This window comes from Microtus oregoni, unplaced genomic scaffold (assembly GCF_018167655.1).
Source record: "Microtus oregoni isolate MIOR12 unplaced genomic scaffold, Mior012 000013F_ref0000133, whole genome shotgun sequence".
Taxonomy (NCBI): Eukaryota; Metazoa; Chordata; class Mammalia; order Rodentia; family Cricetidae; genus Microtus; species Microtus oregoni.
The window spans coordinates 42,984,642-43,009,957 of NW_024543072.1; the positions used below are offsets into that span (position 1 = coordinate 42,984,642).

Consider the following 25,316-nt stretch of genomic DNA (forward strand, 5'->3'; position numbering starts at 1 on the left):
GTCCACAGCGGCCGGAAGAGGGTATTAGATCCCCTGAAACTGGAGTTATGGGCAGTTTGAGAGCCTCCTGATATATAGGTACTAGGAACCAAACTTGGGTCCTCTGAAAAACCAGGAAGTGCTCTTAACTGTTCAAGAAATCTCTTTAGCCCCATACCCTAATTTCTTTATCCATTTACCTGTTGATGGACACCTATCCCACGACTCAGCTATGGTGGACGGTGCTGTGGTAACCGTGGCTATGCAGGAGGTGTCTCCATTGCGTGCCATCGGTGTTTCCTTAGGATATGTACTTAGGAATGGCACTGCGGGCACGTCGGGTCTGTTCTTACGGACAGCCCCAGTGTTTTCCACGGTGGCTGCAGTATTTATATTCCCATCAACAGTGTAGAGGGCTCTCTCCCCACACACGTCCTCCCTGGCGTTTGTTGTTTGCATTCTCCATGGCAGCCTTTCCACTGAGAGTGAGGGGAATTCTCAGTGGTTATCAAGATTTTGATATGTTGTTTTTTCTCAATGCCTTCCCATGCTAACATTTAAAATTTGTATGCCTCTCTTGAACATGACATGAGTAGAGAAACATGAGGATTCACGAGCCATTTGGGTTTGGTGTAGCATGGAGGGAACACAGGAGCCAGTTCAAGGGAGTGTGGGTAGTGAGGGTTGGAACAGTTGCTGACTGGTAGATAACCTTGGGAAGCTGTCCTCTAGTGCCAGGTACCTGCTAATGGGTGAGGGAGAAACACTACTTCTGCCCCTGAGGCTCCCGCTTTCCAATGGGGGTAACTATGTGCAGACAATTAGCAAAAATTAATTGTAGCAGATAAGGGAAACTCATGGTTGTGAACCCTATGATTGCTTATCCAGAGGTGGCTAGGGGAGGGTCAATGCTAAAACCCTGATGCTTAGTCTTACTATCTGTTACCTCCCCTCTCTCTCTCTCTCTCTGTGTGTGTGTGTGTGTGTGTGTGAGCATAAGGAAAAATAACTGGAGACACTAGCACATCCAGCTGTTCATCCAGCTGTAGAAGCCTGATCATTTTATAGACTTTGAAGTAGTGGTCCAGGCTACTGGCCCAGGAAAAGGATGGGGAGGCGATTAGAGATCAGTTCAGGCAACAGAACCTACTTTGGCCATTGTAGCGGAGAGTGGTCCATTACCAGGTGCGGAGTGACTTTCAGCTTGGAGGAGCCAGCTCACTGTCTCTAGGGCTAATGCCCACCCTCAGAACCTCGTTGCCTTTGCCATGATTGTGGAGGGCATCCCAACCACAGCTCCTCCTTCCCTCTACTAAGACCCACATCAATATGACGCAGGTCTGTTTCTCAGCCATCATCCTTTTGACTCAGCTCTGAATTTAAGTTTCTTTCAGTACCTCTGGTGAACTCCCATCAACCAAAAACACAAGCTGGGGGTTAGGGATGTGGCTGAGTGGTAGAGGACTTGCCTAGTATATGTGAGGCCCTGGATTCCACCCCTGGCTTAGAACCCAAGCTGGAAAACCAATCTATGCCTTTCCTGCCTGAAGCACGGGAGGGGACACACAGTTCGAACCAGTCATGGCGTCTTTTTCAGGTCATGAAGATACTGAGATTCCCTTGAACACCCTGAGGCCTGGACTGTGGTTTTACCCCACTCCTGATAGTGTTTGCCTTTTAGGCCAGATGGTCTCAGTCCCTGCCTAGACATGCTTCACTTTGGGCTGATGTTTTCAATACAGCTTGAATTTCACCTTGTAGTGAAAATGTGGCAGCCTGGAGTCAGGTCCTTGAGGACCAGGAAGGATCTGGCTGTGGAAAGCTCTCATTGTCTCTCTCTCTCTCTCTTCTCCTGGGGTCGGGTCCATGAGGACCGGGAAGGATCTGGCTGTGAAAGGCTCTCTCTCTCTCTCTCTCTCTCTCTCTCTCTCTCTCTCTCTCTCTTCTCCTGGGGTCGGGTCCATGAGGACTGGGAAGGATCTGGCTGTGGAAGGCTCTCACTGTTTCTCTTCTCTCCGTAGAGATCCCACAGTGTGCTGGCTGCAACCAGCACATCCTGGATAAGTTCATCCTGAAGGTCCTGGACAGACACTGGCACAGCTCCTGTCTCAAGTGTGCAGACTGCCAGATGCAGCTGGCCGACAGGTGCTTCTCCAGGGCCGGGAGCGTCTACTGCAAGGAGGACTTCTTCAAGTGAGTCACGGCCTACCTACCGCTCCTCAGCTCCTCTCTTGGCTGCCCTGTCTTCCCTCAGGCAGTGGGAGATTGGGAGATTGCAGGGTCTCGGTCCCTGAGAAGTTGGAGGAATCCTGTTGAAGCCCTTTGTTGAGGGCCCCTCTCAGCCCCATTGGCTATCTGGCTTCTCTGGGGATCCTCAGACTGGGGGTGTAGCAGAGGGCATGGGTCAGGTTTTGCATGAGGAACTGTGCTTTCTGTCTTAGTGAGTTGGGGCTCAGGGTTTGCCGGGGGACTCTCAATAGTAGGTGCTTTTAGTTGGTTCCCTACACCTGGAGGAGCTTTCCTGGGTGTTTCCTTGGCTGCTTTCAGGCCTCAGAGGCAAGGGAAGGTTGCTCTAAGGGATTCAAGCCATGCTCCATGGGTCTTGTTATTTGGGACGGAAATATATGAGGAGGTGGGCTCACATGATAGTCAAGAGCCCAGTCCTGTCCGGGTTTGAAACTGCTTACTGGTTGTGTTCTTTTAGTCAGTTAACTTTTACGTGCCCTGATGTGCTTATCCTTAAAATGAGGCTATAAATAGAACTCTCGTTACATATTGGCTTTAAGTAGGACAATATGTGTAAAGTTCTTGGGAAGAAAGGTCACCCGACACTCTCAAAGCTCTTCTGGACTTTTCATTCTGGGACTGAATTCATCAGGAAAATCCCGCTGGACCTTTGGGTCAGGGAGAATATCCCAGAATTTATTTTCTGAACTGCTCAATTCCTTCCTAGGACCAATTCATGACCTAAGGCTGATGGTTTAGTCAGCATGGACTACCCAACCAAAGGAAAACCATGTGTGTGGGGATAGTGACATGTTAGTGACACTGAGCCTTGTCCTCACTCACACGAGCCTTGAGAGTCCTTGAGAACAGAGAAGGGAGGCTCACCCAGTCCTGGGGGAGCATTTGGGACCCATGACCAGCCACCAGCCACCAGTCATGGAGGGGCAGTGCACAGCCCCCTGATCGTGTGTGTTCTGGGCACAAGGAGGAGAAATACTGGGAAATTCTGAGTTTCTCTAGTTCCTTCAATGAAACATTACCTACCCTATCTCTTCCTTCCTTTTTTTGGTGGGGGGGGGTTACTGCTCCTCTTTTTTCCCATCTTCCTTTGGTTTTCTCCACCTCTGGCTCCTCTGCTACTACCCCTTCCTCTCACACTGTTGCTCAGTGGGTGACAAAGTCTGTCTCTGTCTTGCTGCCTCAATGATGGCTTGGCCAGGCAATATGGCAGCCCTCATGGGGTGGGTTGCTTTGGTAGTGTGTGTGTGTGTGTGTGTGTGTGTAAGGAGGGCCAGAGGAGGATGGGGGAGAGGTGGCCTTTGTCTGTAATGAGGGCAACACCCTCCAGTTTGTCCCTGTACTTTGGGACAGTCTCCGAGAACTCCAGAGGTGAGGCAAAGTCTAAATTACCTTCTCAGACACGGAAAGAGAGGTAGGCCAGGCACTGAGAGACCCCTGGGTTAGACAGGGACTCTGACTGCCCTAGCCTGGCAGGTTAGGGTAGCAGGCGTGGTATAGGCAGAGGCTACCAGAGCCATGGACTGGGGGGGGGGGGTCCCCATCAGAAGTTTCCCTTAGCCCTTCAGTCCAGGACCCCAGCAGCCCCCACCTCCATGGCCTCCCCACACCTTGGTTCTCAGCCTTGTAGAAGTGACTGCTAACTGGCCCTCGCCTGCTTCCTGAAGTCCACAAGCTTCTCTAGATCAGCTGCCTTGCCCCACAGCTCAGGCCCTGATCCCAGATCACTCCTTCTCTAGAGTCCCTTCACCTGCAGAACTGCCTGGTGGCACTTTGGCACAGGCCTTCCTTCCAGTCCTCATTCACTGCTTCCTTGTGGTCCCCTTCCTGCTAGACTCTTTAAGGGTGACCCACCCCTCCACGGAAACTCAGGGAACAGCTCCTGGTAGCGGGAGTCCTGGGGAGGCATCATACCCTCTCCCTTCCCCTTCTCTCACAGGGCTGACTCAGACAAGCTCCTTCCTCTTGAGCCTGTCTTATCTTCCTCGTTGGCTGGGGACCTGTGTTATTCTTCCACAGAAACACCCAGCCCTTGCCCAAAGACTGTTGCTGGGTTGGAGAAACAAGTAGTAAATTCCACAATGGATTTACAAGGGCTTTGGTAAACAGTTTTTTTTTCCCCCATATTTTGCTTGGTGTCTTGGGAAACACAGCCATAATTATTCCCTTTGTTCTGCACGCCTGCCGAGCTGGGTCAGGGTTGGTGGAGGGGGAGCTGGCCACAGGTTCAGTGCTGAAGCAGGCCATTCGCTCTGTGAGGGGTGCTGTGTGCAGGGAGTGGAAGGCCAAGGCCATTAACCAGAGGGGAAGATTGGCAGCTTCCAAGTGTCCAGTGAGGAGACTTGATTTATGAGCCTTGCCCAATTCTGGGACTGAGGCTTTCTGGGCACAAACTGATGCTGTAGATCCTATCCCAGGGAAGGACCGGGAGGGAGCAGGCAGGCTGTTAGTCAGAACTTTACTCCCTATCCGAAGTACTTTAGAGTCGGCTGCCTGTTTGGGGCTCAGGGACAACCTTCTCCTTATTACAGCTCATCAAATGTCACCTGCTTCCATGCAAGTAAGTGCTGCCAAGACAAACTTAGGGGTGTGGCAGGAACACTCCCTCTTGTCACACTTGGCTGTCAGGAATCACACCTCTGGGGACTCTGCAAATGGAATCACAGTGAGCACTTGGCCGGTTGGGCTGCAGTGTGCTCTCCACTGTGGAGTCTGGAAGACACTGGTCAGAGCCAGGGAAAATCCTTTCTCTGTGCTCTTTGAAGGAACAGAGGAAGTACACTGTAGTCTTCTCTGGCAGCTGCTGCATAACCCTGCCCTGAGACAGGGATAGATAGGGCTCACCTGCTCTGCTGACCCTCACTGTGGTTCTGAGTTCCTGGGATAATCTGTTTGCCCACAGTGTGGGGCAAGGCAACTACTTTATTGCTGTGCACAGCCGCACTTGAGTTTGATGTGAAGTTTGCAAGTCAAGAGTGTGGTGTGCCCTTGGAATGTGTACTCTCTCAGCAGCAAAGAGTGGGAACTGAGAGCCACATGGGCAGGACCTGGCTATCCTTCCACCAGGGAGCGATGTAAGACTGGTCACAGGCAGCAGGAGGCGATGTTGTAAACCCAACACTTTTCTTATGGAGTAGTTGACTTCTGACCTGCCTAGTAACAGCTGAGGTTTTTTCTTTTGTTTTTGTTTTTGTTTTCTGGGTCTTTAGCTTCTCTTCTTCAAAGGAGATAAAAATCTTCAAGCCCAAGGGGAGAGGTAGTAATACATAGGAATGAGGAGGTGTAATTTACTGAGTTGGTTGGGGGCTTAGGAGGGCCACCCTCCATGCAGAAGGCATCCTGAATCCTGTTGCGCTGCATTTGTTAAGCAGGTTCTTCCCAGAGCATGTGTTCAACCGGTCTCCTTGTATTAGGGCCAGGGACTGAGGAAAGCAGGGGTTTGGGAGCCTTTCTGAGCCCAGTCTGGGAGCCATGGGAGTTCCCCAACTGAAGCACAATGCATCCAAGGTGAATTCCCTGCTTTGGGAGCGGGGTTCCTGATCTGGTGCCATCAAACAGATCCCTTAGCATCCCCGGGCTTTGTTGCTTTCTTAGGAAATGGCAGAATTCTGATGTCACTTGCTATAGAAGATCTACAGTGCATTGGGTCATTTTGCAAAACGGAGTTGTAGAAGCAGTTTGGTGACCCCAGATGGCGTTTGGTGGTATCTGTCCTATCTTTTACTAGCGACTTGTCAGCAAAAGAGCAAGCACCCAGCCTTTCTCTGGGTCAGAGCGCACACTGGCCTCTCAAGTGGGGAGAAGGTAGTGGGTAACCAAGTCCACAAGACACTAGGGCTTTTGTGACTGTTTCTGGGTACCTGGCCCTGATGTGGAGGGTATGGCTGTTAGAGCCCCCTCTGTCAGGGCCAGGGCTGCTCCCACCTCTTCTATTCTCCCTCCTTCAGCTTTGAGGGTATCTGGTAGAGGTGACCTGTAACTGTCTAGAGTGGTCCATGTCCGGGTAGGGTGGCAGAGTGGGGAGGGTGTTAGCAGCATGTCAGGGGCTAAGCCACAGAGAAACTGGTCTGTTGATGGATGTGGTTTGAGAGAGCAAGAGTGGCTGTGGAGTGGACAGCTGTGAGGTTCATACAGTGTCCAGGAAAACAAAGGGAAGACTTCAAGGTCGTCATGGGATGTGGGGAGCTTCAGGCTACCCTGGTCCACCAGGGGTCTGTCGGGGGCTGTGGGTGATAGACTCAGGCTTTCTAGGGTGCTGTGACGCTAGAAGACTCCTATCTGAAAGATAGTGCTTTGGGGGGATACCTACCTGATCCTGAGGCCTTCACCCTGATAGGTAGCTAAGGGGTTCTCCCAAGGAGTGAAGGACACTGTTCCAGGGAGCTAGGTGGGTGAGCATTCCCTTTGCCTTGCCAGTCCCTCCCCCAGCCAGTCAATCTCCAGGTGGCTGTCAGCCAAGGGCAGGTAGGCAGCGTCCTTGGGGCTGTGTGATTTATCCCTGCGGTCCAGGACGCTGTGTTGCAGCATGCTGACAGTTTGGCTGTCACGGTGATTTTGCTGGCTGTGCACAGGTCTTCGCCGGTGTCCTCCACTTAGTCCCTCAGTGACCAGAGCCTCTCTGTTCCTTATCTGATTTGAAAGCAGAAGCCCAGAGAATACAGGTTTGTCTTTAAGAAACGAGGTTGCCCTCTCCTTGGTGGACTTCGTAGAAGAGGTAGGAGTTAGGCTTTAAGCCAGGATCAGTGTGAACTTGAAACATCAGACTTCATTGGGCCTTGCTTTACCATCTCTAAAGCGGGAATAAGAACATCAATCAGACCTTCAGAGTCACTGTTAGGGCTGAGGAAGATGAAGCAAGCTCTAGCTAGTTCACATTACGAGCCGTTCTCATCAGGGCAGTGATGTCCATGCAGGGGTAGGAAAGGAAGAGAAAGGCTTGTTCTAGGGTCAGAGGCTGGGGTTTGAAGCTGTAAAAAGCCTGGGGCCAGACAGGGCTCTGGGCAGAAGCTGTCCAGTGATAGGTTGGGTCATGAGAGCAAGCATCCCGTTTTGATGTGGGAGTAGCCTGTTGCTGCAGGCTGAGAATATTCTGGGGCTTGTTGATGGTTGTAGATGCAGTCTGGGGCCAGGCTTTTGCATTTCTGATAGCTATACACTTGCCAGGGGACGGACAGACAGACAGACACACACACCGAGGGAGGGGATGGAGAGAGAGAGAGGGAGAGATCGGAAACTGAGGAACCTGCAGGCAGGATGGTCTCTTTGACATGTGGCTTTCCATAATTTTTGAATAGTTTATAGCCTAATTCCCTTGCTAAACAAATTAAACCTTTTAAGGTAACGATCAGATGGTCCTGATAGTGCCTGTGCGCATGGACATTTGTAAGACTTGAACACACTGGAGGGACCAAACCACAGCCATTTGTGACAGCCAGTAATCAAGACAGAAGCAATTACTTAGGCCAGCAGGTCCCCCTAGGGACCAGCAGCCATATATCAGGTGGTGATGAGCCCAGGATTATCTGTCCAACCAGCCAGAGCCCTGAGTTCAGCTGTGCCCTAGGTCCACCCTCCAGAGTCCAGCCTCCCGACATCTGTGGAAATCACATCTCGGGATCTTCTGCCATGGGGGACTCTGTCTAACTAAACAGTTGCAAATCAGTCTGGGGGCAGATGGCACTGGGCTGAGGAAACAAAGTCCCCAAGCATAGTGGATCTGGGTGACCCAGGAGTGGCAGCTGTGGGCAGCATTAGGGCCAGCAGCAGAACAAGCAAGCCATTTCATTCACTTGCATGCCTGGCTATTTGGGTGGCAAGTCCCAGCGGTCTATGTCTTTGTCATTCCTGCCGCCCCTATCCTACAGGTTCCTGATACACACTTCTGCACTACCAATGCTCTCAGACATCCGCCCTTCCCCTGCACCTCCTTCAACCCATCCATCCCTTCCTGTCAGGCTCCTCTTTGATGCACTAACTCCCACCACCTCCTGAAGCTTCCAAGCTTGGCATTCCTGGTTCCACAGTCTGGCTCCTGTGCATCTCCTGCTGAATCTCTGGCCAAGGTCACCCCAGGGCTGTCAGAGTTGGTGTCCGATTTGTGACTCTGTTCTCCAGAGAACTTTCTATGTCTCTAGAATCCCACTCTGAGAGGGAGAAACAGAAGAGGGTTGGATTCTGCTAACACTGGGCAGCGAAAAAAAAAAAAAAGCAAACAAAAACCTACAACCCCAAGGGACCGGGTGGCACTCTGTCTTCAAGTTCCCTTTCCACTATCTGCCAGTGTCTGCCAAACCACTGTAGTTTGGGACTCAGAGATCAGCAATCTCTAGTTGCAGGAGACAAGCTAAGTAAGTGTGTAAGGTCCATTGACTATCTGGGCACAGATACATGGGGCACCATGGGACTGGTCACAGCCTGGACTCTGGCCTGGAGTCAAATATCCAAGGTGAATCTTCTGCCTACAGTTGTTGGTAGCAGCTGAGCCAACCTCTTGGCAGAGGCTGACTAACACGGAGGAAAAGATTCTTTGGGGAAGAGGAATGGGGCATGAAGCTTACTGTGGACCAAATAGCCCATTGTGCCAAGGCTCTTGCCATTGGTGAAAGGGGGATAATAATAATAAAATCTACCTACAAGGGCAGTCGGATACTTTAATGGGGTTATTCAAATGACATTTCTTGGTACATATTATATGGGCAGTGGCCAGACACTGGATCTGACAACCATGGTGTGACCTTGGCCAGAGATTCAGCAGGAGGTGAAGCAAAGCCAGACTGCGGGACCAGGAATGCTGAGCTTGGACATTTCAGGAGGCAGTGGGCGGGGGGGGGGGGGACCTCAGATGGGGAAAGGATTGGCTTCTGAAAGCTTTTGGGGTACAGATCCTCTGTGCCCCATTGCTTCTTAGGAAGCGCTTCTCACTCCAGCAGGGCAAGAGAGGACATGTGGCCTTTGTAGGCCTTAGCTTTCTCCTTGCTGTGGTGACCCGGATAAAAGTGACTTGGGGACTAGAGGGTTTATTTTGACTTGTGGTGTAAGAGTCCGTCATGGCAGGACAGTCATGGCAGGAGGAACAGGAGGCAGCTGCTTACATTGCATGCAGTCAGGAAGCACAGGGGATGGATGTTGGTACTCAGCCCACTTCTTCGGTTTTATTCAGTCTGAGACTCCAGCTGCTAGAAGGTTGGGGCCTCCCTGCTCAATTAAAACTTTCCAAAAAGATTGTCCTAGCGATGCCCAGACATCCACTTGCGTGATGATTCCAAGTCCAGTGAAGGTGACAATGGAGATTGACCCAGGCACACCAATCTCTTCTCACTAGCTCAGCTGTGTGGTCTTGGACATTTCTGGTTATTACCCGTCTGTGGACTCCAGTTTCCTTCCCTGTTAACTGAGGGAGTTGGGTTAAGTTACTAGTTCTAAGGCTTCTCCGGTAAACATTCATCTCAGAATAGCAATGCTGCATGCTCTTCATAGAAAATTAAAATATCACATTAATAGTTTAAATAATTGTCAGACACGGCAGCACATGCCTTTAATCCCAGCACTTGGAAGGCAGAGGGGCAGGCAGCTCTCTGTGAGTTCAAGGCCAGCCACAGTTACACAGTGAGTTGAGATTCTGTCTCAGAAAAACCAAACAATAATAATAAAACCCAAATAAAAAGCAGATTACTGACTAAGGAGATGGCTCAGTGGATAAAGTACTTGGTGGGCAAGCATGGGGACCTGAGTTCAAATCCCTAGAACCCATGTAAAGCCAGGGGTAGCAGTGCATACCGGAATCCCAGCACACCTGTGGTGAGAACCCCTGGAAGAGCGCTGGCCGGCCTAGCATATGCAGCCACGAAGAGAAAAAGAGTCCATACCCCACATAAAGTGACAGGTAAGGACTAACATCCAAGACTGTCCTCCAGCCTCCACACACAAGGTACAACAAATGCATGACCACTCCCCTCAGACGTGCACACACACATGTGCGTACAACACATCCACTGTAAACACACGTTAAAAAAAACGAGATCATGGGGCAATCTTGGCACCGCGGGAATGTGACTGTGATCTAACGCTGTTAGAGGGGCTATGTCCCCATCCCAAGACTCTCCTGTACTCTGGTGTCAGCCTTCTCTGGAGGCGACCCCCTTTCAACGTGTGGAGCAGACTGACCAGATAGCAGGCGGAGCTTTGCATGCCCATGACATGGCTGTGGCTTTAGAGTGGGTGGTGATATATGTTGGAAATATTGGTACATACAGTAACAGTAAATATCAGCAACTCACCTGTCAAGTGTGGTGATAGATAAAAGAAATACATGTAGGGAAGTGTCAGCCGAGAAGAAAATCTACAGCCCGTCGTAAATCAGCGCCGAGCAATTAAAGCATAAAATCAAGTTAGGCAGTATTTTGTTTCCTTGGGATGGTGCACCGTGAGGAGGCAGCTCTGCTCCTTGGAGGCTGAACCAGACCTGGCCTGCTGCCGGCCGCCTGCCTCCCAGCAGCCAAGAGCGAGGGAGGAGCCCTGAGGGAGGGCTCTAGGATTCAACCCCATCTCTGCGGTCCTCAGCTGTGAGGTGGAGGCACCTTGCCCCCTTCTCATCTGTAAATGGCCCTTGTGTGGCTATTTCACACAGTCTTGAAACCCAGGTCCTGCTGGGAAGGGGACACGTGTCCAGAGGTAGGAAGAGAACGGACCGCTGGATTTACCGATAGGAGGCCATCCATGAGTTGCCAAGTGCAGGCATGATTGAGCAGGCAACACACTGACAGGCTGGCTTCAAGAGATGCCGTCCCAGGGGCACGGGAGTTGTCAATTCTAGACCTCTTCTGAGGAGTTGGCTAAAGGAATTTGGGAGCTCTGTAGAAGGTGGGGTGTGGAGTCTGCTCTCAAGGGAAGTGGAGACATGGGTGGTAGTTGGGGACCATGCGGGTCAAATATCAGAAAAAGTGTCATGTGTCCTGTGTGTGGAAGGGAAGGCCCAAGGAAACTGGTAGATGTGGAAGGCAGAGGGCACAGCTGTTTGGGGAATCCAATCAGGCACCCTGTGCCCACAGGGAGGGTGGGCTAGGAACAGTAGAAGCCCAGGTCATCTGTAGGGAGCCAGGACTGGGGAAATCTCATGGTACTGTGGGAGAATGGATTGAGGTAATACATGGTTGGGGTAATACGTGTGTCTAGGGCTCCTCTTCGGAAGATCAGGAACTGGGCCTGTGTTGATTTCTGGGGTCCTCTTGGACCCCATGATTAAAGGAAGTCTACGCAGTGAGGCAGTGCATTTTTCCTCAGCTCTGCTCAGACCCCTGCACTTGGGGGAAAGGTGAAGGTAGAGAGAAGTCAGGAAAGTCAGAGGGCATGAGGGAAGGGAGTCTTACTGAGGTCACAGGGCTGTGACCTGAGAGGCAGAGGCAGGGACAATGAAGGCATTGTGTCCCAGAGTCAGTGCTAGAGTGCCCTCTTGAAAGAGTGCCTAGCGGACAGGGGTCTGGCATCCCACAGTGGGGTGACTGGGACAAGGTCTTGGGTAGACTATCAGAACCAGCAGCTGAGGACGGGTGAAGGCTGAGACCTTCAGGAGGAGATCAAGTGCTAAACAGGCAGAACAGGAGGTTTTGCGTGGTGACGTCACTAAAGGCCCTGGTCTAGATGCTGAGCCAAGAGCTGTAGTGACCAAGGGTTGAGTAGGGGGTGCTGGGCTGGCAGTGAGTGGGAAGAGAAGAGCGTCCTGAGTTGAGGGTCTGGTTGTGAGGAACGGTGGCTCGTGGGTTCACAGGCTCTGCCACGCAGGATACACAGCAGGAGCTTGGTGAATGGGGGCGCTGACTGATGTCTGTGTGGATCTGGTCAGGTGATAGCATTTAAAACTGTCCAAGTGTGGGGTGCCTGTAGTGTAGGACTTTTGTGACCCTAGATCTAGAAGTTCTGAGTCTGCAGGACTGCCCACTGATGTCTCTCCGGAGGATCCAGACACTGTGACGAGTGCCCCAGCCAGGCCCATCAAGGTCAGAGGGGTAGACAGATAGAGACAGGAACTCAGGTGAAGCACTAGGACAGAAGGCCTGGCTCTTCCTGGGGTCATTGGTAGCCCTGAGAGATGGTTATGATGTCTTTGTCCCTTCCTTAGCCCCTGAGTTGTGTGATGGGTGAACACACTTTGGGGTGAAGGCTACCACAGCAGCCCCTGGCTGATGGAAGTGTGAGGATGAGGTGGGGATTGTACTGCGCAGGAGCTGCTGGGGACGTGGGAGGGGCATGAGGTCCTGCACTCAGGCTGGGCTTTGGTCAGGGGTACTGTGTTAGTCTTCTGTTGCTGTGACGAATACCAGAGAGAAGAAAATCTCGAGGGTGGAAAGGTCTGCTTTGGCTGGCTGTGTCATGATGTAGAAGGCACGGAGGAACAGCTGGCGTTGTGTTGATCAGGAGGCAGAGAAGAGAGATGGAGCAATCACCCGCATTCCAGCCTTTCTCCTTTTATTCCACCCTGGACCCCAGCCAATAGGAGAGAGCCACCTACATTAGGGCAGGTTCTCCCCCACCCCCATTTAGTTAGTCCTCTCTGGAAGCACCCTCACAGACACAGCCAGAGTGAGCTGCACTAATCTCCTAGGTGTCTCTCAATCAATCACGTAGCCAAGCCAGATCAAGCCATCCCAGACACCAAGTCTGTGTCTGCTGCCTTTGCTGCCAGCTGTGTGCAACCTGTGTGGCTTTGGAAGTGCTGAGTTCAAATTCTCATTCTCTCCTTCACTGTTGGTGTGAGCGGGAGCCGGCATGCTACCTCTCTGTGCCTCAGTTTCCTATTTGTTACAAGGCATCACAATACCCACTTTTCAGCTTGGCCACTCTGGAGCCGTCTGTGAGATGAAGGTGATGCCAATGACAGCGGATGATAAGTTTCACGTTTCGTGTTTCACCGTGGAACGCTGTGTCCTCGCTAGGAAAGCTTTTGATGGGAACCATTCTGCTCTTGGGAGCCGCTCCTCCCTGGCTACTTGGGCACCTTTCAGGAGTTCATTCGTTCATTCGCTCATCCATTCATCTGGTCTGCAGGTCTTGTTGCTCCCCTGCTACGTGCTGGGCGAGGATAAGGACAGACAGGTGGGGAGGCATCAGCACGTCCTTCCCTTGCATTCACTTATCTCTGGGTCACTATTTCAGCCTAGGGTCTTGGGAACGGTAGGCACGCTCTCTGTCCCCAAGTGAAGCTGATTCTGTGCTCACTTTGTATGAGCTCTAGCTGCTGTCTTTGGGAAAGTGGCCATCCTAGGAGGCTTAGTTGGGCACGGCTGGCAGGAAGGGTCTTATAGAGAGTGAGGCCAGGGTGCAGGATTTGTGGAGTGCGCAGTGCCTACATACAGTAGAGACTTGACCACAATGAGGAAGTGCTGCCTGGAGAGTCCCCCAGAAGCCATGCTCCCTAGCTAGTGTCCACCTCCTCCTTCACCCCAGCACCCTTCAAAACTGGCCAGACTACTGTTCAGCCCGTTGACTCTCTGTAGCAGCTGTGCTTGCAGCGATTTTAAACATGGCCGTGTGTTGTATTATGGCTGACGTGACGAGAGTGGTGTCACCTACCACGGTTTCCTCACCTGTGACTTTGGCTGGTCTGAGACTGCACACTCGAGACCATTGTCTTCATCGCACACAACCTACCCCACCCTAGGGCACTTATTCCGGGGCCACTGGCTGTGACTGGAACGCTCCTTGGGGCTAGGACAGGCCAGGAGAGCTCCAGGACCCAGGCAGTGCACAGAGTGCCCCTGGCAAGGATCCTGTTGGCCGTACTTCAGGAGAAAAAGGTAGCCAGGGGCAGCTTCCACTTACCACTGGTATAAATCCCACAATCAGGAAAATTGCTCCAATGGCTGGAAAAAAAACGCTAGTGGGCAAGTCCATTTATTTTTCATTTTCCTTGTGCACTTGCACCCTTGGGCATGAATCACTGTCGGGATGAGATTAAATTTATCCCGCGTTATCTTTCACGTCTCTTGCTCGCATCAGTTGGGCTTCTGGCTACTGAAAGCCTGTCTGTTCTTTAGAGGCCAGGGGAAGCGGCTTTCTCTTGGGAGAGGCTGCTATGGTCCTTCTCTCTTGCTCTGCTCTGGGGTCTCCCCTCAGCCCTCTTCTCCTGGGAAGGCTTGGCCTTAGAGACATCTTCCCTGGAGAGGCTTCTGCTCCAGCATCTTCATCCACAGGCGTGGGTGCACTCTCCCATTCCTTCTGGAACTTCATGGAAGGGTTTGTGGCGAGCGTGGGGGGACATTGTTCATTAGCGGGGGTGGATGGGAAAAGCTTTCAACCTGTCTGCCTCCCTGCCCCACTCCCGTGCACACAGGGACACACAGGCATTTGCACACACAGGATATAACTGTCCTGCCTCTCCCTTTAAACCAGGAGCCGCTGCAGCTTCGCTGCTTGTGGAGGGAGCCTGGGCATCACCCACATTCTGGACGGTTGAGGCTGGTGCGGACCTGGCACTGTGCTCTCCACACTCAAGTCCAGCCCTCTGTGAACATTCTCTGATTTTGTTATTCAGCAAAGAGGAACTGCTCTTCTAGATTCTGCAATTCTTTGAAAATCTGACAAAAGCCCAGGTCCCTCTGAGGCAGGATGCTGACCATTTTGGGGGTGCTACATGTAAGGGGCTAGCTTTCTCTAAACTAAGAGGCAGACCTCTGTCCCTCGTACCCAGCCCTTTGCAGTCTCCCTACCACACTACTGGCCTTTGCAAAGCTACTCTTGATGTGGAGACCCCCCACTTCTCTCCAGGACACTATGTCCCTGGTGGGGTGCCGTGGAAGCCACAGCTGTCTATGCCTGTTGCGGGCCCGTGCAGCCCCCTCAGCAGGTATCCTTGCTGCATAAGAGACCCATCATTCTGCATTAATCTGGGATTCATCATGATAGCCATGACCATAATTAATTTATTTGGTATTAATGTGGATGAAATATGTACTGTCCTTTCAGGGGAAATCAGGCTGCCTATAAGCATTAGTTAAAAGGACCATTAAAATCAAACCTTCCCCCGATCCATTAGGCGAAGTCTCTCATCCTGAAGAAGATAAAGTTCTGCTGTGTGAAGTGTCATGAATAATTAGGTTGATTGCTGTTTTAAACTCTGCCCCAGCTTCCCATCCCCTCCTGCCTCCCTCCTTCTTTCCTTCCAGACCGGGAAGAATTACCTGTGGCCAACCGCCCCCTCAGCTGCCCAGCTCTAGTGTTTCTCTCTTGCTTCTGGGTCACTGCAATGGCTCCGTGGGCCTCTTAGCCTGGGATGGGGAGATGGGCTTCAAGACCATGTATCTATTTCTCCTTCCTTGCGAGCCCTCGTAAAGGGCGCAGTGGTTGGCTTCCTCTTGCCTTGGGGCCAGTCCAGAAAGGGGTACAACAAAAAGTTGTTGAAAGCAGGTTTTGCCAAAGATCTGCAGATTCCTTACTGGAGATTATAGGAAGGGTTTGGCAGTGTGGCTTCCTGGGAGGTGACATCTCAGGCTGTGTGAGCTTTGGGTTTTCCTGTGTGCTCGATATGCGTGCGTGCATGCATGCATGTGTGCATGCATGCGTGTGTGTGTTTTGGGGGCCTCAGAAGGAAGAAGAAGAAGTCTTTAGGAGAGCCTCACTTTGATGACTCTGTTTTCTCCTGAGTGCCCGTGTGGATGCGGGCATACGCTGTCCCCCAACTGGCTGCGCTTGGCCCCCTCCTATGGGAAACTGTGTATGAAGGTTGTGTGTGCTGGACTGAGTGGTCACACAGGGTTCCCTGCCAGGCTGGTCTTTTGGAAAGCACCACAAAGATGAGAAAAGTGGGAGGTGAAGGGTGACTTCCTATTCTGAGGGGCACTTAGAAGCCCCGCCCTCCGCCTCTGTGGATCCCTGGGATGTTAGTGGTGGGATGGGAACTGAGACTCTAGCTCTGATCTAATCCCTTTGCCTGCTGTGCTGGCACCCTGGGCACAGAGCAACGAAGCCATCAGTAGGCCCAGAGTGCTGTAAGCTTTGGTGCTCCTTGGATGCTGGGGCGGTGGGACAGGAGAGGGCTGGTAAACGGTAGAGACTGCAACCACGACCCCTTTGTTTTTACTTCTCTATTGCCGTCCTGACAGGCGCTTCGGCACAAAATGCACAGCCTGCCAGCAGGGCATCCCCCCAACCCAGGTGGTCCGCAAAGCCCAGGACTTCGTTTATCACCTGCACTGCTTTGCCTGCATCATCTGCAACCGGCAGCTGGCCACGGGGGACGAGTTCTACCTGATGGAGGACGGGCGGCTGGTGTGCAAGGAAGACTATGAGACAGCCAAGCAAAACGGTGAGCAGCGTGAGCAGCGCGGCCCTGTGCGTGCCCCTCCAGCACCTTGAAGGCTGTGCGCTGCTCGCTGAGGTGCCTGTCTCTCAGGGTCCCTCCTGTCCAACCCTCAGCCTCCCCTGAGAACTGTAACCAGGGCTCCACAGTGAGAGTTAGTTCTGACACCCCCAAACCCTTAGACCTTGCTGGCTCCGTGAAGCATTAAATTAAGCTGTGTTACTGAGAGCGGCCGAGGCCCTTACCAAGTAGTGAACTCAGTCATCTCTGCCTGGAGCATGGCTGGTGAGCTTGGCTGACCTTTGAGGTGCACACTTTCTCGTCGTCCTATGCTTTACAAGCTGCAGAAGCAAGAGCCACAGGACTTGCAGAGTTGGCCTGTTTTCCGTTGTCTCCTGTCTCTCCTCAGACTCTGGGCTCAGAGGAACTGACCCTTGAGTGCCTGAAGCCCTGAAGCTGGAGTTTGTCCATAGTCAGATCAATGACTGGGAGGAGCCATGCTTAGGGAGATTCAACAGTAAGACGGCAGCAGCACGCCTTTAATCCCAGCACTCGGGAGGCAGAGGCAGGAGGATCTCTGTGAGTTCGAGGCCAGCCTGGTCTACAAGAGCTAGTTCCAGGATAGGCATCAAAGCTACAGAGAAACGCTGTCTCAAAAAAACCAAAAACCAAAACAAAACCCAGTGTGGTGGCCCTTACCGTACCCCAGGTCACAGCACATGCTGAGGTGGAGACTTGCAGCTCCGTACAGGCTGATGTCACCCCTTGATGTTTCCTGGGAACCTGGCCTCAGCTGGGCAGCCAGAGAAGCTGCTGCTCTTGCCCTCCCTGTCATCGCCTCACAGAGCAGAGGCTTTTCTCTCAGCATGGGGCTCAGGCCAGTGTGTTCCCCATATGCCCCTCAGGAAGGTCAGTCCTGACTCACTTTCCCGAAGCACCCCCTCTTGGTTTCTCAGTCACAGCTCTGGCAATAGGGCAAGGGTATAATGTCCTGCATCTGAGTTTGACCAAACCCAACCTAAGACTCTTAGGCCACAACTCCTAGAACATGAGGGTCCTTTGTCCTTGACTGGCATTTTTATCAACTCAGATATTTCTGTGGAAGGCAGCTCCGTTGATGGGTCTGGATTTGATGGAAGCAAACACATAGACAAACAACTTCATGTATTTCTTTCTAGTTCATTTACCCATCTTATCTGGATCTGATTAATATATGGAAAAAGATTTTTTTTTTCGAGATAAGATTTCTCTGTAGCTTTGGAGCTTATCCTGGAACTAGCTCTTTTGAACAGGCTGCCCTGAAACTCACAGAGATCTGCCTGCCTCTGCCTCCTGAGTGCTCGGATTAAAGGCGTGCGCCATCACCACTGTCCAACTGAGAAAAATTAGATTTTCTGTGGTGGGGAGCAGGCTGAGGCAATTCTTCAGGGCCCCGTGGTGAGTTAACTGGGCCAACCTTGGCTTTGGCCTGTGGCATGATGGGATAGGGGCCTCATCTCTCTTGGGGACTCCTAGCTCTGACCTTTACTAGTGAACCAAGGATGTTGACCTTCTTCCTCCAAGGACCAGAGACCTCTGTAGATGCTGTTCAAACCTCTGCCTTGGTGAGCTCATTCACTCAGCTTTAGAGGTTCTCAGCCTTCCTAATGCTGTATTCTTTTAATGCAATCCCTCACGCTGTGGTGACCCCCAACCATGACATTATTTTCACTGCTACTTTATAACTATAATTTTGCTACTGTTACGAATCATAATGTAAGTATTTGTGTTTTCCAATGGTCTGAGGCGACCCACACATGTTGAGAACCATTGCTCTAGTCCCTTAAAACTCTATGCTGTTGCTTTGGAATCCATCAGGGCGTCACAGGAACGCGTCAGCACAGGTGGACTTAGTGATACCAAGACAATTTAGAACTGAACCTTACCAGACCTTCACCAAAGCCGTGCCTCTCCCGGGCCTGTGCTGACTCTTATTGTCAAAGACATCATGCTGACCTTGTGTGTACACAGCCCAGAATCTCCTGGGGCTGTGGATAATTCCAGAGACGAGGGCAGCTAGTAGTAATGTCAAGGGGGAGGCAAAAATGATATTGCAGGGCTTGTCATCTCATGGGAGAAGTTTGTCCTACCGCAGCCTCTTGTAGGACAACGGAAAGCCCTGGTCTTGGCACCCAAGGCTGGGTGCACGGCTTACAGATCGGGAGCTTCTCTGGCAAGCCGAGGAAGCCTTGCCACACTGCTGTTTCTGGAGGCTGACTAGGATGATGCCCATGAAAGGGAACACTAAACAAGAGCAAGTGCTAGTGGAGAGAGATGCAGACAGGAGGTGAGATGGGCTAAAGCAGCTGAAGGCTTCTGTGCTTGTCCCCTAGGTGTCCTTTCCCTTCTGTGCAATCCCAGGGACCCTCGACATGGTTGGGGACATTTGTCTGCTGTAGTATGTTTGGCTGTTTTAAGTTTCCATCCCTTCTTGCCTCTCTAAGCCTTCTTCCAAGCTCATAATTCCCTCCCTTGAGCTAAACAAGGGGTCTAATATTGGCCATTTGCCCCTTGGTGGGACTTACTCTGTCCGTTCATCTCCCCTCCTTAGATATTTCCATTTTCAATATAGCGATGCTGCATTTTATGCCAGGAAAGTTTTAGGAGACACTGCATATCTCAAAATGAACATATGTTAAGGCCAATTTTCCACGGGAATTAATATTATAAGTGTGTGTTGTGGGGGTGTATTCTGCAGGCATGCCAATCCATAACCAAAGTGTGTTTCGCCTTAATGTTACTTTTTTTATTTTCTCAGCATTATCTCCTGCACCTCGCTGAATGCTCTCTCCTAAATTAACAGCCCGGGGTGTCATGGTCCTGCTTGGCCTTCCTCGTAGTGTTTTTATCACACTCAACTTCCGCACCAAAGTTATTGATTTTGGGGACATTTCTCAGCACGAGCCCTGCCACCACTACTTAATGAACACTTGGATGACATTGTTATAGGACATAAAAAAGATTTTAAATTATAATAACAGCGAATGTTAAAATAACAGCTGGAGAGTTCCCATAATCACGTGAAGAGAGATTGTGCAGGCACGCGGTGGTGCTGTACCGAGCAGCCACCCACCGCCGTGACAGAGCACGGGCATGGCTGTGAAGAATGACTTCTGACTCACATGGCCCACCTGCTCTGAAATTAGGGACTCTCACCTGCCACACACACACTTCGCTGTACACACTTTGTTTCTTTTGAGTGGGAGATTCTCCTTGTGTTGTCCAGGCTGGCCCCAAACTCTTGGGCTCAGGTGATCTCCAGCTCAGCCTCCAGAGTGGCTGGGACTAAAGGCTTCCACTCCTCTCCAAGTTTCATTAGCTGGGAGTTATACATAAGGGCCATCTGCATATTTCGAAAGCACACCATTTTGTGCCTGTGTAGTTTAGATTGTGTCAAATAGCGCTGTGTTGTGAGGTCTATACACCTGGGCACAACCCTCACTACAACATTCAAAGTGAGGCATGTCGGGGCTTTCCCGGTGGTGATCTGCCTGGGGACTCTGGACCCTGCGCCTTGTCGGTCCCTGACAGCGACTCTCTGAGGCCTTCACCCTTCCCTGTGGGCATGTGCTGAATTCCCAGAGCATGGAACCCCACATGCGGAGGCCATATTACTCCCCAGCTTTAGACCCTGCTCACCAGAGTCACTCACCAGGAAGGCCCAACTCGGTGTGCTGACTCCTAGTATCTCCAAGAACCAGGGACTGAATGCATGTAAGGCTTCTAGCAAATCTGTACACAGTAGGTACTGAATAAACAGTGGGCAGTATTGTTGGTCCTAAATGAGTTTTTTTTTTTTCAGTAGAAAGGGAGAGGGGCTGGAGAGATGGCTCAGCGGTTAAGAGCACTGACTGCTCTTCCAGAGGACCCGGGTTCGATTCCCAGCACCCACATGGCAGCTCACAACTGTCTGAAAATGCAGTTCCATGAGATCTGACACCTTCACACCAACAAACATAATAAAGTTAAATAAATAAGTAAAAAAAAAAGTTTAAAAAAAAAAAAGAAAGGGAGAAAAGGTAGGGAGGAAGGCAAAAACACATGTGAAGGCCCAGAGAAGTTGGGGGCCATGTTATTTCTTGCCAACTTTATTCTTGGCTTCCCCTGATCAGAGCCGAGTCTAAGAGCTGGGGGACAAACTGTTTCCCCTCACAGGATGTCACTCGGCCGAAACGTAACAACCAGCTTTAACAAGCCCTTGAGGCCGACCACTCAAAACCCACTGAAGACATTTGCAGACCGCAGTTTGCCCTGATTGGTGCTTTTCAGAAAATCTGACTGCGACCCACAGTGTGAAACGCATTTTACCTTTCAACCAAGTGTGTGTCCGGGAAAGCAAAACAAACTTCACAGAACAATACATATTTTATTCTACTTGTCCTATGAGTTTTGACTTCTTGATGGGAGGGGTGGGGGTGGGTGGCTTTGCACCAGTTTATAAATATATGGGTGTCTGGTGAAGTGCGGGCTCCCCCTCAGTTGTGAGGCCTGGTAGGTTGGCAGAGGCAATAAGGCCCAGGGTGGGTCAGTGGAACTGGAGGCGCAGGAGAGGTGAGGGGGCAGGTTGCCTGAGGCCGTTCTGGACAGACTATCTTTTGACTCCTTTCTTTGAGGACTCGGGATGCAACTCTTGAGTAAGCAGGGTATTTGCCATTACAGGGAAATGAGGGGAATTATTTTCTGTTTGTGACAGGCCTCTGTGTGGCTAAACTGACCAGGGAGGGAGAAGACAGAGCTGAGGGGAGATGGGAAGGTGGGGCTTATGAAAGGCTGCTGGCCAGTGTCAGCATCCCTGGGTGGGGATTACTTCCTCCCAACACTGCCTCTTCCTCCCTCAGGTTGTCTCTGGGGAAGGGCGAGAGGGGCTGGAGGTGAGGAGGTCCAGCTGCTTCAGCCCCTGGTTGTCTCTGGGGAAGGGTGAGAGGGGCAGGAGGTAGAGGAGGTCCAGCTGCTTCAGCTTCACTAATTCCATCAAGGTGTCTTCGCTGCAGATGACTCGGAGGCCGGGGCTAAGCGACCTCGGACCACAATCACAGCAAAGCAGCTGGAGACATTAAAGAATGCCTACAAGAACTCGCCCAAGCCAGCGCGGCACGTGAGGGAGCAGCTGTCCTCCGAGACAGGCCTGGACATGAGGGTGGTACAGGTGAGTGATCCAGGCCTGGGGCAGGTCCGTGCCCTCTACCTAAGGAAAGCTTGGGGACTTGAGTGACATTATCCGGGAGTGGGTGGCACGGAGTCTACAGCGAGCAGAGTTCAGGACCAGTGCCCTGGGGCGTGAGGCTCAGGCTGAGGAGACAGCAGAGTTCAGGACCAGTGCCCTGGGGCGTGAGGCTCAGGCTGAGGAGACAATGGGCACCCCACACTTTGTTCTGACATACTACCAATGTGCTTGATCCGCTTCCAACCACTTGTCTTGAGGGTCCAGGGCTTTAGGTACCTCCTGAGTGCTTGGGGGGGGGGGCACTGGGGTCTTGAGGTGAGCCCTGAATGTGTTCCCTGTGGTTTGTGGCAGGTTTGGTTTCAGAACAGAAGGGCCAAGGAGAAGCGGCTGAAGAAGGACGCAGGGCGGCATCGCTGGGGGCAGTTCTACAAGAGCGTCAAGAGAAGCCGGGGAGGCAGCAAGCAGGGGAAGGAGAGCTCTGCGGAGGACTGTGGGGTTAGTGACAGTGAGCTGAGCTTCCAAGGTGAGCAGGGCTGGAGGGGCGAGCCTGAGGCCCTAGGCGAGGCCCTGGGGGACAGCAATCCTTGCCAGCAGATGGGATTTTTCTGATGACACCCTCCTGGGCACAGGGTTTTTGTAGACTTTCAGTCAAGGGTGGGAAGGGTGTTAGTGGCCCTCCCAGAAAGGGTGAGGAGAGCAAGAGAACGCTGTTGCTGAGATACCGGGGCTGGGGTCCCCAGGATGCAGCCTAGCCCCGTCCTGGCCCAGAGGCGCTCTCACCAGCCCACAGTCTTCGCCCCAGCCCTCCTGCACTTCTCCCCTTTGCAGGGACACTGAGCTCCTCCCACGGCCCCCTAGAGTAAGCCGCTCCTCCAATCCTGGTGGCAGGAGGACATGCTCAACAGGCCTTTTCCTGGGAAAGCAATAATGTGAGTGCATGACGGGGAATTGGCTGCGGTTCCGGAACCCCTCCCCCGCCACTCACTCCACCCTGTCCTCTGCACACAAGCTTTGCAGCATGCGCTCTGTTCAAACCTGTGCATCATCAGCAAAACTGCAAATTACCGCATGAGTGGATCCTCAGGTTGTTTGCAAATAACCGTGACTGTCCTTGGTCACCAAGCCCTCACATACAGGAGGTCTTTTTTATGTGGGTGGGAGAGGGAAGAACCCTGAACTGAGGATCGGAAACCTGATTTCTAGTGTAGCTTTGTCAAAGCCAGAGCCCCAGTCTATACACGGGGACCGCTACATCCTTAGCCACCTCACAGAGCTATCACGGGTGTCAGTGACCATAACCAACTGTGGATGAGCTTGGGGAAAGCTAAACAGGCCTGTGTACCAAGGACAACTGGGGGGCATGGTCATCCCATAGGAGACCATCATGGACAGCAGGTACCAGCTGAAGGCCCAGTGGAGGTGACGGCAGAGGCGAGCCTAGTTTTCTCCTTCCTGCTCACTTTGAATGACACATGCTCCCTCTTTTATATTCCTCAGTGGAATGTGGGATCAGAAAGATCTAGTCACAAGTGGCCTTTGGAGGAATCAGTGTGTTGGCCCAGGGAGAAAGGGGAAAGAAGCCTCTGGAACAAGTTACTTACCACGGGCACAAAGCTAGGAAATCTCTGACCTCAGCCCAGTGGTCTGCCGAGCCCAAACTCAGCCTTCTTAGTCCACAGCGCTTAGGACCCAAGGAGGGCCAACGAGATGTATGCCCACTCCCCAGGCATCTTGGCAGGGTCGAGGAAACCAGTTTATCTCATGCAAGCTTCTCAAGTCCCTACCTGGAAGACACAGGAGCACCACACCTAGTTTTGTGGCTCTTTTCTCTTGGGTGTGGTGGGTCTCTGGGTATAACATGTTCTGTCTGGGTAATGACGATCCTGTAATTCTTAAGACTAAGCCTGCTCCCTCCTATGGAAGAGAGAAATTCCTTCGGCAAATTTCATTAGATCCCCCTTAATGAAATTCTTCAAGAAACCAGAAGGTCCATTTGCCTTAATCAAGTCATTCTTTATCCTCAGTAAGTAGGTTATTTGATATAGAAAGAAACTGAGTTCTTGGATACTGAACTCCATTTTGGGGTGGATGGGGATTTTATATAGAGGTCTAAGAGCCGTGGCCAGCACCTTTATCACACAGACTTGTTTCCCAAGCAGTCCGACCGAGGACTTTTTCTTGCTTTGAAAGCCTTCAGAGTAAACCCTCTCAGTAGTTTCCATTGTGACAATGTGACCAACCAAACCCAGGCCCTCACACTGCTCAGTGTCACCAGGGTATCTCAGAGCCACTCTAAGACCGACGGGTTCACCAGACACTTCCCAGCCCGTGGGGCCTGCGGATTTCGGTGCGGGCGATTCTTGTCTTCCCTTTGGTCTGGGTTGGTCTCTGGATGGTAGGCTGACATGTTGGTGTCTGACCTGTGCTTGGCAGGGGGGCAGCTGCTGCCCGTGGGCATCCAATCCCTCCTGGTCATTGTGTTGCTGGATGTGAAGAGCAGGGACCACCAGAGTCCTGGCAGCTGACAATGTATCTCCGTTCTTTTGTCCACAGAGGATCAAATTCTCTCAGAGCTTGGCCACACCAATAGGATTTATGGCAACGTGGGGGACGTTACAGGCGGACAGTTAATGAATGGGAGCTTCTCCATGGATGGTTCAGGACAATCCTATCAGGACCTGAGGGATGGGAGCCCCTACGGAATCCCCCAGTCTCCATCCTCCATATCGTCCCTGCCATCCCATGCTCCTTTGCTCAATGGGCTGGATTACACAGTGGACAGTAATCTGGGCATCATTGCGCACGCAGGGCAGGGAGTAAGCCAGACACTGAGAGCCATGGCTGGGGGACCCACTTCTGACCTCTCCACAGGAAGCAGTGTAGGCTACCCTGATTTTCCAACTAGCCCAGCCTCTTGGCTTGATGAAATGGACCATCCTCCTTTTTAGACCTTCCTCCCCACCTTTTACCTGTCCTCCCGGCTTGAGAGAGTATCTTCAAGGATCAAAAGAGACTTGCCTCTTAAGGATCAAAAGTACGCCAACGTGAGTTCCATTATTTTCAATGGAAGTCCTCCGCTGTTCCTAGAAGGCTGAGACCACACTAGGACTCGGCTTTCTTGGGAGGTGACAGGAGAGCGACCTCATCTCAACCACAGCACAGGGCTGGACAGCCTAGAGCGCTAGGTCACTGGCTTGTTGGCTCCCTCCCCTCTCACCTTGCTTCGCGGCTTTGGCTGCTCAGTGCTTTGACAGCACAAGGTGACCGTGACAGGCCACCTTGGCCTTTGGGAAACTCTGCTCCGGCTGGTGCAGCTCACATTTTGCCTCCTAAATCACCGCTTTCACCAGAACCAGCATTCCTGAGGGAGAGGCACCATTGCCCTTGAGAATAATAAAATGGTTTCTGGACCACCTTGATTACACCGTCATTTTCAAAATAAAGTCAGTTATTAAAGGTTAGTTAAAAATACTGATGGCCACAGTTTGATATAAAAAAAAATGGCCCTGTCCCATTCTGTTTGTTGCTGTGAAAATATGATTTCTTTTCCTACCTGCAAGGGTGACCCAGGGTGAGCCCAGGTTTTAAAAACCCCATCTG

General features: G+C 51.8%; 1 protein-coding gene across 1 annotated transcript in view; it reads left to right on the forward strand.

The window, feature by feature from the left end:
* The window catches only part of Lhx4 (LIM homeobox 4), a 40,078-nt gene extending 15,379 nt beyond the window's left edge, over positions 1-24,699 (forward strand). Inside the window, exons 2-6 of the mRNA XM_041663048.1 lie at positions 2,001-2,172; positions 16,317-16,519; positions 21,544-21,698; positions 22,068-22,239; positions 24,270-24,699. Of these exons, the coding sequence (XP_041518982.1) occupies positions 2,001-2,172; positions 16,317-16,519; positions 21,544-21,698; positions 22,068-22,239; positions 24,270-24,664 (1,097 nt within the window). The 3' untranslated portion in view covers positions 24,665-24,699. The remainder of the gene's footprint in view (positions 1-2,000; positions 2,173-16,316; positions 16,520-21,543; positions 21,699-22,067; positions 22,240-24,269) is intronic.
* The last annotated feature ends 617 nt before the right edge of the window (positions 24,700-25,316 follow it).